This window comes from Pseudopodoces humilis, chromosome 5 (genome assembly GCF_049639895.1).
Source record: "Pseudopodoces humilis isolate 2021_Gansu_Grassland_sample_001 chromosome 5, ASM4963989v1, whole genome shotgun sequence".
Classification (NCBI taxonomy): domain Eukaryota; kingdom Metazoa; phylum Chordata; class Aves; order Passeriformes; family Paridae; genus Pseudopodoces; species Pseudopodoces humilis.
The window spans coordinates 60,904,465-60,916,982 of NC_142204.1; the positions used below are offsets into that span (position 1 = coordinate 60,904,465).

The 12,518-nt window shown below is 39.4% G+C and overlaps 1 protein-coding gene across 1 annotated transcript in view; it reads left to right on the plus strand.

Annotated features, from left to right (window-relative positions):
• The window catches only part of RELN (reelin), a 271,094-nt gene extending 259,189 nt beyond the window's left edge, over window positions 1–11,905 (plus strand). Inside the window, exons 62-64 of the mRNA XM_014255169.2 lie at window positions 961–1,158; window positions 1,549–1,647; window positions 10,790–11,905. Coding sequence (XP_014110644.2) covers window positions 961–1,158; window positions 1,549–1,647; window positions 10,790–10,886 — 394 coding nt within the window. The 3' untranslated portion in view covers window positions 10,887–11,905. The remainder of the gene's footprint in view (window positions 1–960; window positions 1,159–1,548; window positions 1,648–10,789) is intronic.
• The last annotated feature ends 613 nt before the right edge of the window (window positions 11,906–12,518 follow it).

Genomic DNA, 12,518 nt, shown 5'->3' on the forward strand with positions numbered 1-12,518 from the left:
ACAATTCATGAGAAAGGAAACTCTTCACATGCATGTGCAGCCATGTGGGCCAGTACAGATTAGGATGGACTGACCTGGCTGTGCCATGCAGTTGGATGTGGCTGGCAGAAAACATTAGGGTTGGCAAAATGCTTTGTGACTTTCGTTTGGGAGATGGAGACTGAGGATGTCAGATGTAAAGGTCAGATGTTTTCATGATGCCCATAGAGCACTGTCTATGTAAGCCAGCACTGACAATGAAGCTGTTGGCAAAGACTGGACACCAGACTGCCTGGACCAGTGCCTGATCTGATAAGACAAATCCCATGTTTGTATGTGCCTCCACAATAGTTATGACTAAAGATGTTATTTGGTAATTACAGGGTCATTTTCCCATTTCAGTTGTCAAATAGAATTATATTCACCTGGCAATGAACAGGAGAATCTTTTTCATCTATTGAGCCTCTTTGGCCATACATTTGGAGAACAAATGTAACCTGCCTGTGCTGTCTCTTACCAGAGTGACAGCTTTCAGAACTGGTTTATATTTAGTTGTCCAAAGCAAGATTAGAAACAGAATGAATTGGCCAATGGTCCAGATATAAATCAGGCTCTTCTCTTCTTACTTGAACACACAGGTAGAATATGATATATATATATTTTAGGCACTTTCTCATATTCAGCCTTTATTTGTCCTTTTTAAACTTTTCATACACTCATTTACGTTTGCATTTTTATCCATCTCAGTTTTGTGCAGATATATCACAGAATTCGATCCTGCCTGCAACAATGTTATACATAGCAAACTATTATTTTGAAAGGAAAGCTGTGTTTTAAAGACGTGAGAACAGTTTATTTTGCATGTTAAAGTAATGATTCTGGAAAATGCTACAAGTTAACTGCAATAAACCTAGAAATACTATTGTTCCTATTTGAATACTTTTGCATACTGAAAATACCTTTTCTCTCTGTGTTTTACAGCAAAATCATGTTTGTTTTGCAAATTGGAAGTATTTCACAAACAGACAGTTGCAATACCAATCTGAGTGATCCTAACACTGTAGACAAGGCAGTGCTCCTCCAATACAGTGTAAATAATGGAATTACATGGCAAGTAATTGCACAGCATCAGCCAAAGGACTTTATACAAGCCCAAAGAGTGTCTTATAATGTTCCCTTGTGAGTACCCCATCACATTTCATTACCTCTAAGTGCACAAGTTACATTTCTGCTAAAAAATAACTTATCTTTGCATCACTGTTGATGAAAAAATGTTAGTGAGAGTTTGAACAAAGAAGACTTAAGAGGAAGGCTGATTAAGAAATTCCAGGCTAGTGTTTATCAATGCACTTAAAAACAGAAAGAACACTTGTTTTGAAAATAAGGGGAAAAAATCCTCCCTACCTGTGTGCATTTTTAACTATTAAGTGTTTTACGTGTACAATGTGTTGATGTTCAGTGACATAAAAGTGATTTGACTTTGCTCTCAGTTCCTGTTTGGGGACAAATAGGGATATGCAAAACACCAAAAGTCTGGAGGCCTCACAGGCTCTTGTGTTTGTGTGACAGGGAGGCACGGATGAAAGGAGTCTTACTGCGCTGGTGGCAGCCCCGCCACAACGGAACAGGTCATGATCAGTGGGCTTTGGACCACGTAGAAGTCGTCCTGTGAGTATCAGCTTCATCTCATCCCACCCCACCTCAGAAAGCACTGAACTTTCTCCAGCATGACATGAGTATTAAGCTCATTAAGAACCATTGTGGCCCAGGGAATCCTTTCTCAAAGGGAAACCTTTAAAATCCTATCTTTCCTGATGCTCTGCCCTGACTGCAACAGTCAGTAGTTAAGGTGGACACAAAGTAAGTGTCACAGCAGGGGGTGTATGGTGCATCGTGGAAAAATGCAGGAGGGAAAATGGGGCTTTATCACCTCCAAGTATTGCTGTGGTCCTGTAATGCAGCAAAAAACTATTTTGCTGGGATGTAAGAAAGGATATTCCTGTTCAACACTGTGCTGCCATTTAAGGCTGATCGATATCCTTTCAAAGATAAAAAAGATTCTTCTGTATTGTTTATTGCACAAAGTAATGTTGTTGTGCCTCTTAAAAATTTGTGTTAGCAACTAATGCCTTATTCATTTCCTTTTTTTAGTAAGAAGGATACTGTTCAGAAACAGGGTTCACTATATCAGGTTCCTATGGTCCGAGCTCTATATTCATCCCCTTGTCAAGATTTTACCAAGTCTGCACCCTCCTGATTCTCCCATTCTTGAGATGGGTTTCGCTGGCAGCTAACCCGTTTTTCCTGTGTTGCATCACGAAGAGATGACCTGCTTTTTCTCTAACAATTTAGTTCCAGTAGAAGTGAAATGCTAGTGGCTTCCCGGGCAGGAACTCATCGCTGGCAGTGGTTGGCAAAGAGAGGCGAGCCTGCTCCATAGATAGGTTCAAATATTCTTTTTACTGAACAATTTTAAAAAAAGCAATGAAGAAATTAGGCTTAGATAACTTCCAGAGTGTGTAATTATAGCTATGATGTTTCTGAATTAGCAGAAGCACTGCAAGTAATGTTTTGTAACAATAGCAAAGTGAATTGTCTGATTGCTAGTTAGTCCTGTTCTCCTTTCCACCAAGAAGCACCAGCTTGCATGGCACTCATACCAACCCCAAACCAAACTGGTCCCAACACTGAGTAACTGTACACCTTCTGCTGCTTTTACACACCTTGCTGGGCTCTGCTTCCATAACATTAACCTTAAAACGGGAAGGAATAGAGGAGAGAGATGGATATGATTCCTGTTTTAGTTAATCAATGGCTGTATGATGCTGCATCAGGAAAGATATGGAAGAGTATGAGCCTGCAGGATGTTCACCATGTTTAGGAAACCACAGAAAAGGGAACTGGTCATTCTGAAATATTCACATGTCTTTCTACCTTGCAATTAAAAATAAAATGAACAGAACAAACCATGTACTAGGAAAAATAAGGCATAATGTTAACCATCAGCCCAAGCGCTGCATTAGGGGGCATAAGTAGGAATAAAATAGATATTTTAAAAGTTATTCTGAGGCTGAAATGTGGAGAACTTCTCTGACAATGAGATCTGCCAGGCTGTAGACTAGACACACAAGTTTAGTGGTAACAAGTCATGTGAGATATGTTATACTAGAATGGCCATGGCAATCACACCTTACCAGGAGAAGGAACCAGGTGGGCAGACAGTGTCTCCTCCCTTCTATTATTTTAGTCCTGTTAAAGAGCTTTAAGGCTCTTCTGAAAATTGCCCTAAATATCTAGAGACAGAGGATTTCCACCCTGTTCAAGTGACATCTGGTACAATCCACAAAGACAGACCAAACTGGACTGATTTCTCCCTTACCATGTCCTGTGAAACACAGTGCCATAACATCTTATTTCCCAAAGGGCAGATGGAGAGTTCCAGTCCCTGCTAACTACAACACATGAGACATGCTGCCCTCAGGAAGGGCAGAATTACATGTCATGGTGCCTCTGGCTCCTATGCTGGCATGTGCTCAGATCTGACAGGTCCCTTTAACTCTGTTTTTCTTAAGTTCTATCTGGAAATTGTAATTCATCAAAATATTCTTTAGGCCTTCTCAGATTTATTTGCAAGTAACCTGCAACTTCCTTAGCAATAAATACTCTCACCTGGGTTTTTCTATAGCTCTGCTATTTCACTTGGCCACCTCACACTGATCACTTTACCCCCAGCACTTCAGTTTCTCCCCTGCTAAATGATGAAGACAGTCACCTCCATGGAATGCTTCAGGGTATCAAGAAGGGAGCCTGGATCAGTATCTGTTAGTACTTACCCCAGATGATCCTGCACACACCAGGGCTATCAGAAATCATACCATGAGTACTAGGGATAGGACTTGGCTTTCATTCTTAATATTCCTTCATTTTCCAATGAAGGGTATAGAAGCACTGCCTCCTCCTGGGAAGAGCAAGCCCCCTTTCCCAGGCAGCTCTCCAGTAAGAGGTCAGGAGGCAGAGTCCTCTGGGTGCTCTCCCTTCCCACCAAGATTGCCAGAGGAGAGCTCTGTGGGCAATAGACACCCCAGAGCTCTCAGTCAGGGCTGCAGAGAGGAACAGCCTGAACTTAAACCATTCACCAAGGTTCTGTAATTACCTCTTCCCATTCACTCCAATAATAGGGAGTATTGGATACTATTCCAATAATATCCCAATAATAGGGAGTCATTGGAGAGTCAATAGGCTTCTGTCTTGCTTATTCATCCCAAAGCTGGGATACTTTAGGGAACATCTGTGCCTCCTAAACTGGAAGTCATTTCTTTTGGAACTCTGGCCTGGTCTCAGAAGGCCATGAACATCCCTAGATAAAAACCCGTTGATGGTCCATGTGCTCTGCATTCAGTCCTCTTACAACCCTCCATTCCACCACTCACCTAGATGAGACCCACAAACACCTCTCCAGAACCACCAAAATTATCCTCACTGGCCCTGGTTTCAGTCCTAGATTTTCATGTTTGTGACCTGTGTACCCATGTTGATGCAGCAGGCAAGCCTCAGCCTGTGAGGTGTTAGAGCAAGGAACCAACCTACACCAGGAGGTGTGGTTTGGGACATAGAGAAATTCCTGGCTTTCCACACATCTACTCTTGTGCTTTCTTCACTACCCTGGGCTAACAGAGGTCTGATTTTCCCAGCCTACATGTTGGCTTGGCTGCCTGCTCCCCAGGCGCACACCTTGGTGCTGTGCCAGCTTTTCCTCAGGCCATGGGCAAGTGAGCCATGCTGTCCTTGAGCAGATTAAGGGCTGCAGTAAAAGGACAAGCAGGGAAAGCACCTGCCAGCAGGGAGAGCTGATCTGTAGGGATGTAAAGCAAATAAGAATTTTCTTGATTTTATTTCCCATCCAAAACAGAGGATGTCCTTGCTCCTCCCTACAGTGCTCACCCCAGGGGCATATCTGTGAATATATGCTTTCATGGCCCAACTCTTCTCAGCAATCCAAAGATTTGAAATTAGTTCTGTCACAGGCCTAGCTGACAAGTTGTAGTGCAGATACTGCTACAGCTGATGCACAGCCAGGTCATGACACCATTCAGTTCAACTGATTTCTGAGTCAAGAGCCACCATCTTCTCACCAGCAAACATGCCTTCAGGATGCCATTTCTTTGATTCCTTTTTGCCCCCAAGAAAATTGCTGTGGGGAAAAAAACCAACCTGCAGATTATACATGCACACAAAATACCTAGCAGCAATAAAAAAGGCCAAAGATGGATACTTTTGTATCTCACTTAAAATCATTCCCCTTTGGAATGAACTATTTGAGTCACTCAATAAAAAGCTGTATTTTTAAGATTGTGATACAGCTGCAAAGGGTGCTCCAATTGAGTACCTCTTTTAAACAGGTGAAGCCAAACATCTGTGTTGACAATGTTATACATTAAACTGATCCTGCCAACTTAACAGTTGATGTCTGTCCTGTGGTAGAGAGAGGATACAAGTTGTTAAATTACCCAGTCCCTTTTATAGCTAGTGCTGATTATTTCTCATTAGTGCAGTGTTTTTTCTCTCCATTTGCAAAGAAAGCTTTGGGCACAACTCTCATGTGTTCCATGTGGCTCTTCTTAGGATAAAAATTTATTTTATCCCAGGTTTAAGAAAGAGTGTTTTTCTCTGTACTTCCGCCCTAAGAACAGCCCATGTCCAATTCTGCATTTCATTTGCACATTGTTTTTCTCTGGAAGCACAGCTCTCAGCCTGCCCACTGCACACACACCTCACACTTCTTTGCATGTGCATTACACAACTGCCATTTCCTTGTGTATAGGGCAGGCCCTTAGAGACATCTCATTAACTTAATTCAACGGCACTGAGAAATAAAGGACAGTTATAAGATGAACACTAAGGGTCTGATATTGTTTCCTTTACCCCAAAACTTGTTATGTGATCCAAAGGAATTTATGTTGTGCAAGGAATGCAAGAAATGTTATCTCCATCTACTATTTTATGGTTAACTGATAGATAACAGAATGAATCCCTCCATAGTCATCACTCCATGCTCTTCATTGTTGAGATAGTCTCACATTTTTGGCACAAATGATTTAGTGAGAAGTTATGTTGCATTTGGTGCAGAGAATGTTTATCTTTATTTTGGAATAATTAAATACAAATTATATATTCTAGATTTAACAAAAAGTGCTCATATGGAAAAGCATTTTCATTGGCTTCCTTTTTTTTTTTAGTAAAAAACAAAGATTTGAAAAATGCATTTAAATTAAGTATCAAGATATTTACAATAAAGAACATTAGTAGTTCAAACATTAGGTGACTATCTGAATATTCACAACATTTATGCCAAATTTAATATGATGTGGTTTGTGCTTCTATTACATTTCTATTATGTTTCTAAAAAGTGCATGCTGAATTTTATAGAAAATAAAAATCTAAACATTGATTTGAAATCTGAGGAAATAATTTGTTCAATTTTTATTTTCAAAAGAGACGAAAAGTCCTATATTGCCTCTAAACCTCATCAGGGTTTTATGACTAATCACAGTGCTGCATGCATTGAAAGGCATTTTCTAACTTGTGTTGTATTTCATTGTTTGCTGTCATTGGTTTTACACTAGAATAAGGTAAGTACTTTGCCTGAATCAGTATTAAATGTATGTTTCTGTTACAGCTAGAGCTCTTTCACAAAGTTTTGTCAATGATGGGTTGGTGGAAAATCATTTATACTCTGAGAGGTTCCACACAGTTCCTGAGGGCCCTGATCCTGCAGTGCTTCCTCAGATAGCCGTGGGGGAAGTTAAAGTTAGCAGATATTGTTCAGTAGATTGTGTCATACTGCAGTGGGAATTTCACCAAGCTGTGATGGGAAGGACTTCTGCTTCTGACAGGGTACAGTGAGACTTGCCAATGGAGGGCACCCAGAGCATCGTATGGGCAGCCAAGGGGCAATTCCCACTTTTTTCTGTAAGAAATGACCACAGAGATGCAGCCGCAGCCAGGCAGTGCACCATGGCATAGCCACACCTTAGGCACAGAACCAGTGGCCCCAGGTAGAGCTTTCATTTCACGTGACCCAGCTGCTTTGTGCTGTTGCAGTTAACAGGTAACACTAACCAGTATAGCTCCTGAGCTCTAGGTTCAAGTGTTGACTCCACCAAAGCCAAAGAATATTTGCCATTGATATGAGCCCTCAGAATTTCAGTCAGAGCACATGACTTTTTTTCACTACAGTACCTGCCTAACAAAGCATTTGTAATTCAGCATCAAAATTTACTCCAAACCTAATCTTGGGGGACATACCTTTGCTATGTTCTAAGGCTTTTTTCATGTTTAATTTTGTTTTCCAAATATTTTTGTTTCTATTTTGTTCCTGTTTTGTGCCCTGTCAATTAAAAACACACAAATAATGAATTACATTAGTATTAACTGTGGTTATGTACTGCATATTTTTCATTCCATTTGGCTATGTTCCATTTTCATAAACTTTAAATTGCAGGTCTGTAGTTCAAATTGTGCTTTAGGAAACACACAATAAACATAATACTCAACTAAAGACTACAGAGACTTTAGTCCAGAGAGACTCCTTCTCCTAAATTTCTTTATTGTAGGTATTTTTTTGAACGTACCCTGGATAGTTTTGTCTTTACTCTTCTGTATTGGCAGCATATTGCTTTCATCCCACTAGCACAACTCCAGGTACTTCATTGGAACATATTTTAGGGTTTCTTACATAAATTCAAGCAGTATTATCTTCTGTTTATTTTTTAGTAGTGCACTCAAAACTGTCAAACAAATTATATAGCAGGCACTCCTGTAACTGTTTTTTGCTTTGTGCTCCATCAGTAACATAGAGATAATAACTTTGGATCTGAACTACTCTGATTGACTGATGGTTCAGTGAATGCACAGAAAAGACAGAAAGCTCAGCAAGTGCTGACCAGTCCATTACACACTCACAAAGCAGTCTTCAAGTTACCACTGATTCTGAAAACCACACCCTCCATTATGGAAGGGTCTATTGCTAATACAGCTTGATGCTGCCCAGCACATTTTGGATGTTCTGAACAAGAAAACAATAGCAAAAATATGGTAAAGTCTTTAATCATTCTGTGAAAATAAAAATTAAAATCACGACTAGTAGTATTGAAAACATTTTTGCATCCACTAAATGCAAGGAATGTGTAAGTACTCTTGCAGACTATATTATATAATTATTCTTGGGATTTTATAAAGCACTATTGATCTCCCTTATACAGTGCTTGTCTCCTATATAAAATATATAAATACATACAATATATAAAATTAATTTAAAAAAATAAATATAGATCAACTCTGATTTTGTGGTGCAATATCATACAATACTATAATGCATAGGGTATATATATGTACCCATGGAAAGAGTGAAAATCATAGTATTTCTTCAGCAGGCATCAAGATTTTTCTGAGGTATCCAACCAGTAGTTGGAAAGTCTGTCTCATGTCAGTGAGGATAAGTCTAAACTAAATTAATGCAAGGGGAAAAAAAAAGCATTTAGTTCCTGAGAATTTAGATTTATCTTCTTTTTCACACACTGCACTGCTATGGTGTTCAGTGTAAGACATAAATACATGCTTCTTTCTAACACCTGGCTCATTTTCCAGTGTAACAAAATTATATACATAAAAAAATAAGTAAATCCCTTCTACACTACTAGGTAAGCATTCCTTTGTTCCTTTTTCAATTCTTTCTTTTCCTTTTTTATGCCTTTGTTTTAAACATCTTCACCATCCCTTTAAGGCCAGATCCAAAATGGTTGGTCATTTGAAGTGAAATAGAGGCCATGTGCACATAGCAGTGTCCAAAACAGGTTCTGAACATCTCTGCTGAGTTGTTGCTGAACATAAGCAGACCAAAGGCAGGACAGAAAAGGTTCCTGGGCCAAGAACTGCAGCTCAGCATGTGCTCGATCTGTCCAAGTCCTGTCCAAGCTGAGGCTCACAAAACCAAGCTCATTCCTAAATTTAACCAGGTCCAGAAATGGCAATTTTTTCAACCAAACACTGACAGGCTCTGTTTGGTCCCATGTTCCCAGAGCAAAGAGCAAATCTGCTGAGTTGGGCTGTGCTTTCTCCCAGGCCCATCTGCTGTATTTTGGCTGCAGAGATCCCCAGCAGCTAGGTGCTCTATCCTCTCATGGTTAGGATGCTCTCCTGAGAGATGGGATGCAGCCTTGAAGGCCCTGTGTCTGAGGAACCACACACTTTCCAGGCAACGAGAATTAAAGAAAAGGAAACATTAAGAACTTCTTAAGCTTCATAACCAATGGCAGCCACTGTCAGGAGCGAGTTCAGGGTCATAATTTCCCTCCTGCCTTCATCAGTGAGATACCTGACATTGGAGTGAGGGTGACCTCCCACTCTGATGACTTAAGGACCAGAATGAAGACTGATGTTCAGAGTTGCTTTGCACTTGAGCTACCAAGTGGCATTAAAAGTTACATAAACTCACCAATATCAATCTCTCACACAAAACTTAAAAATCAGCACAGACCTTTTTCCTTTGCACTTGCATAAGTCAGCATTAACCCCACTCTCAATTGCCAGATGCTCTTGAGCTCTAGCTTTCCCTGAGAGTGCCAAAAGTTGTGCCAAGTGTACATCTGTTTTCTTTCACTGTCACCAGTAGCTGGTCTTTATTTCATTCTTGCATGTACATTCCAGTGGCAAAAAAAAATAAATAAATAAAATTGCAAAGTCTTGGAAAACTAGTCAGGAAATTACTTGGAATTCCTTTGAGGTTTATAACCTAGATTTTGACATGACAACTATTAATCAATTTAATCAATTGTGTTCAAGATTAGATCTTGAAAGGGGTATAATTTTGTTAACCAGATTGTTTTAGGTTAAATTAGCATACTACAGAAAAACCTGGTTTTGCTTGTGGAGAATCATAGGTATTTTGCAAAGCATACAATTACTCCTTTTTCCTAAGGGCCATATTCACTAAAAATAAGCTTATGTACTAGAGAGGAACGTATGACTTACTACATTATGAGTAAGTACCTCTTACAGACAAAACTCACTAGTGAAAATATTCCTCAAACCCACAAATGGGAGATTTGTTGACTGCAGGTTGTCACTTCACAGATCTGCCCTCTCATGGTTCCTTCTTCCATCAGTGGGAGAAGTAGAAGCCTACATTAGGTGAGATGGGCCTTGTACTCCAGGTAGGTCTTCCAAACAAGTGTGCCTTCCTAAATTCAGCTGCAGGTAGGCTCTCTTGCTTGGTCTCCTGCCAGATATGATCATGCTTATTGCCCAGACCTTCCTTTCATTCTGGAAGAGGGTGCCTAGGGGAGGGAAACATTAATCGGAATAAAAGTGTTGTACTTCACTTCCTGTATGGTAAAAGAAGATAATGAAATGGAGTAAAGCTTTTCTTTTGTTCTCAAGATAAAGCAGTTAATGATCAAAGACAGAAGGATAACTGAAGTATGAAACCCCGTAGTGAAATGCTATGAGGTGTGCATACAATTTTAGTGAGTCTGGCCCTATGCAGCACCAGTATTCATTAGCTGAAAGCTCTTAACCTTTCCCTAAGATAACTCACTGTAAATGAAAGCCAAGTGGGACTGATTCTAAATTGCCTTGTACCTTAGAAGTTAAACAAAAGTTAAACAAAAGGTGCTTCACACCAGTTTGCACAGGCTTGAAAAGTCTGTCTGCAAGGACAAAGAAGAATCAGTCCCACTGGCTCACTGCTACAAAAGAATTTACACTACATATAAAAGAAACTGACACTTTTTTCACCCTTTAATTTCAACAGCACTCGCAAACAAAATTACATGATGAATTTTTCACGGCAACATGGGCTCAGGCATTTCTACAACAGAAGACGAAGGTCACTTAGACGATATCCATGAAGAAACGAGAAATTTATTTTTTTTCCTCCCAACATGTGATGTGTTGCTTTCCATTCTTTAAATCTAGCACTGCATCTGGTATCAGGACTTTTCTGCAACTGGCTTGATGAATAACTGAAAGCCTTTTTCAAGACAGAGTGTACACCACTTTTTCGCACTGTGAACTAATGAGAAGTGACTTATTTTCTCATAGGTAAATGTTTTAATGTTGATGTGTCTGTGAAAATTGTGATCTGTTGTAATATCAGTTACAGTGGCAGTATTGGAAGTAAGCAACTAATTCTGTTTAACAGGAAAAAAAGTTTAAGCACAAAGACTTTTCAGATTTTATGTTTATAAAAACCTACATACTAAGTACAGAATTTAACATTCTTTGTCACATAGTTATTTAAGTGCACTGTATTTCAGCTCTGTGTCATTTTATATGATTAAGTTATCATTGTTTGTCCTCTTCCTATTCTCTTCTACAACATGACATATTGGCACTGTATTTACTTGTTTTGTTGTTGTAATATTTTTGCTGCTGATTTTTGGGCTATTTACCTTCTTAAAAATGTATTAAAAAAATCATCAAAGTACCTAATCCAGAAGATAATGGCAAAAGTAGTTGTAAAGGTGTTGATATCCTTTGGTCTTATTCTTTGATATGTCTGTTGGTTAGCATTGTTTTGTGGATAAAAAAAGAATGCTTGACATTAAACTTTTTTCTACTAAGGATTTGTGGATTAAGCCCCAAACAGAAATTCCCAATTCCCTGTCTAAATGTAGTCAGTTCTTTGAAACTGATTTACTTACAGTAACTGCCATTTGGTGTCTGTAGTAATGAAGTGATTTGTAAACGGTGAACGTTTCATTGTGTTCTCTTCGGTGTTTGTTTCTATTGCGGGTCATGTTTGTATCTTCTGATAAAGTTGTATCTACACCAGCAACGTTATAATGCCCCGATAGCCCTAAACTGTCTATTATCATAAATAAAATGCTTCACTTTATGGTGAACCAAGCTAAAGATCCATGCTTCAATAAAGATAATGTCAACAAAGAACTCTGATGTTAGACTTTTCAAGCCATGTGGGCTTTGCATGAAATCATAAACCAAATTCTTCCACTAAATACCTAGAATCTAAAGCAAATGTTAATGTTATTTTTAATATTTAGCACATCACACTTAACAGCACTTTACAAGTAAAATAAACCAACAGACCTCCCCATCTCCTCTCTGGGCATAACACTGTCCTCGGAACAGGTCCTGGCGCAATGAATGAAACAGGGTCAATACGCACTCTCATTTTATCTGCAAACCAAAAAATGTAAACCACTGTTTCCAAGCTCTGAGAACAAGAATGTGGCACATAAAGAAACTTGTTCCGAACAGACTAAGCTGGTAATTCTTAGAAGCATAGAACCATTCAGGTTGGAGAAGACCTTTAACATCAAGTCCAACTGTTAACCCAGCACGGCCAAGCCCACCACTAAACCATGTCCCTATGCACCACATCTGCACATCCTTTTAATACCTCCAGGGATGGTGACTCATCTACTTCTCTGGGCAGCCTGTGCCATGCCTGACAACCTTTTCAGTGAAGAAATTTTTCATTATATCCAATCTAAACTTCATCTGGTACAACTTGAGGC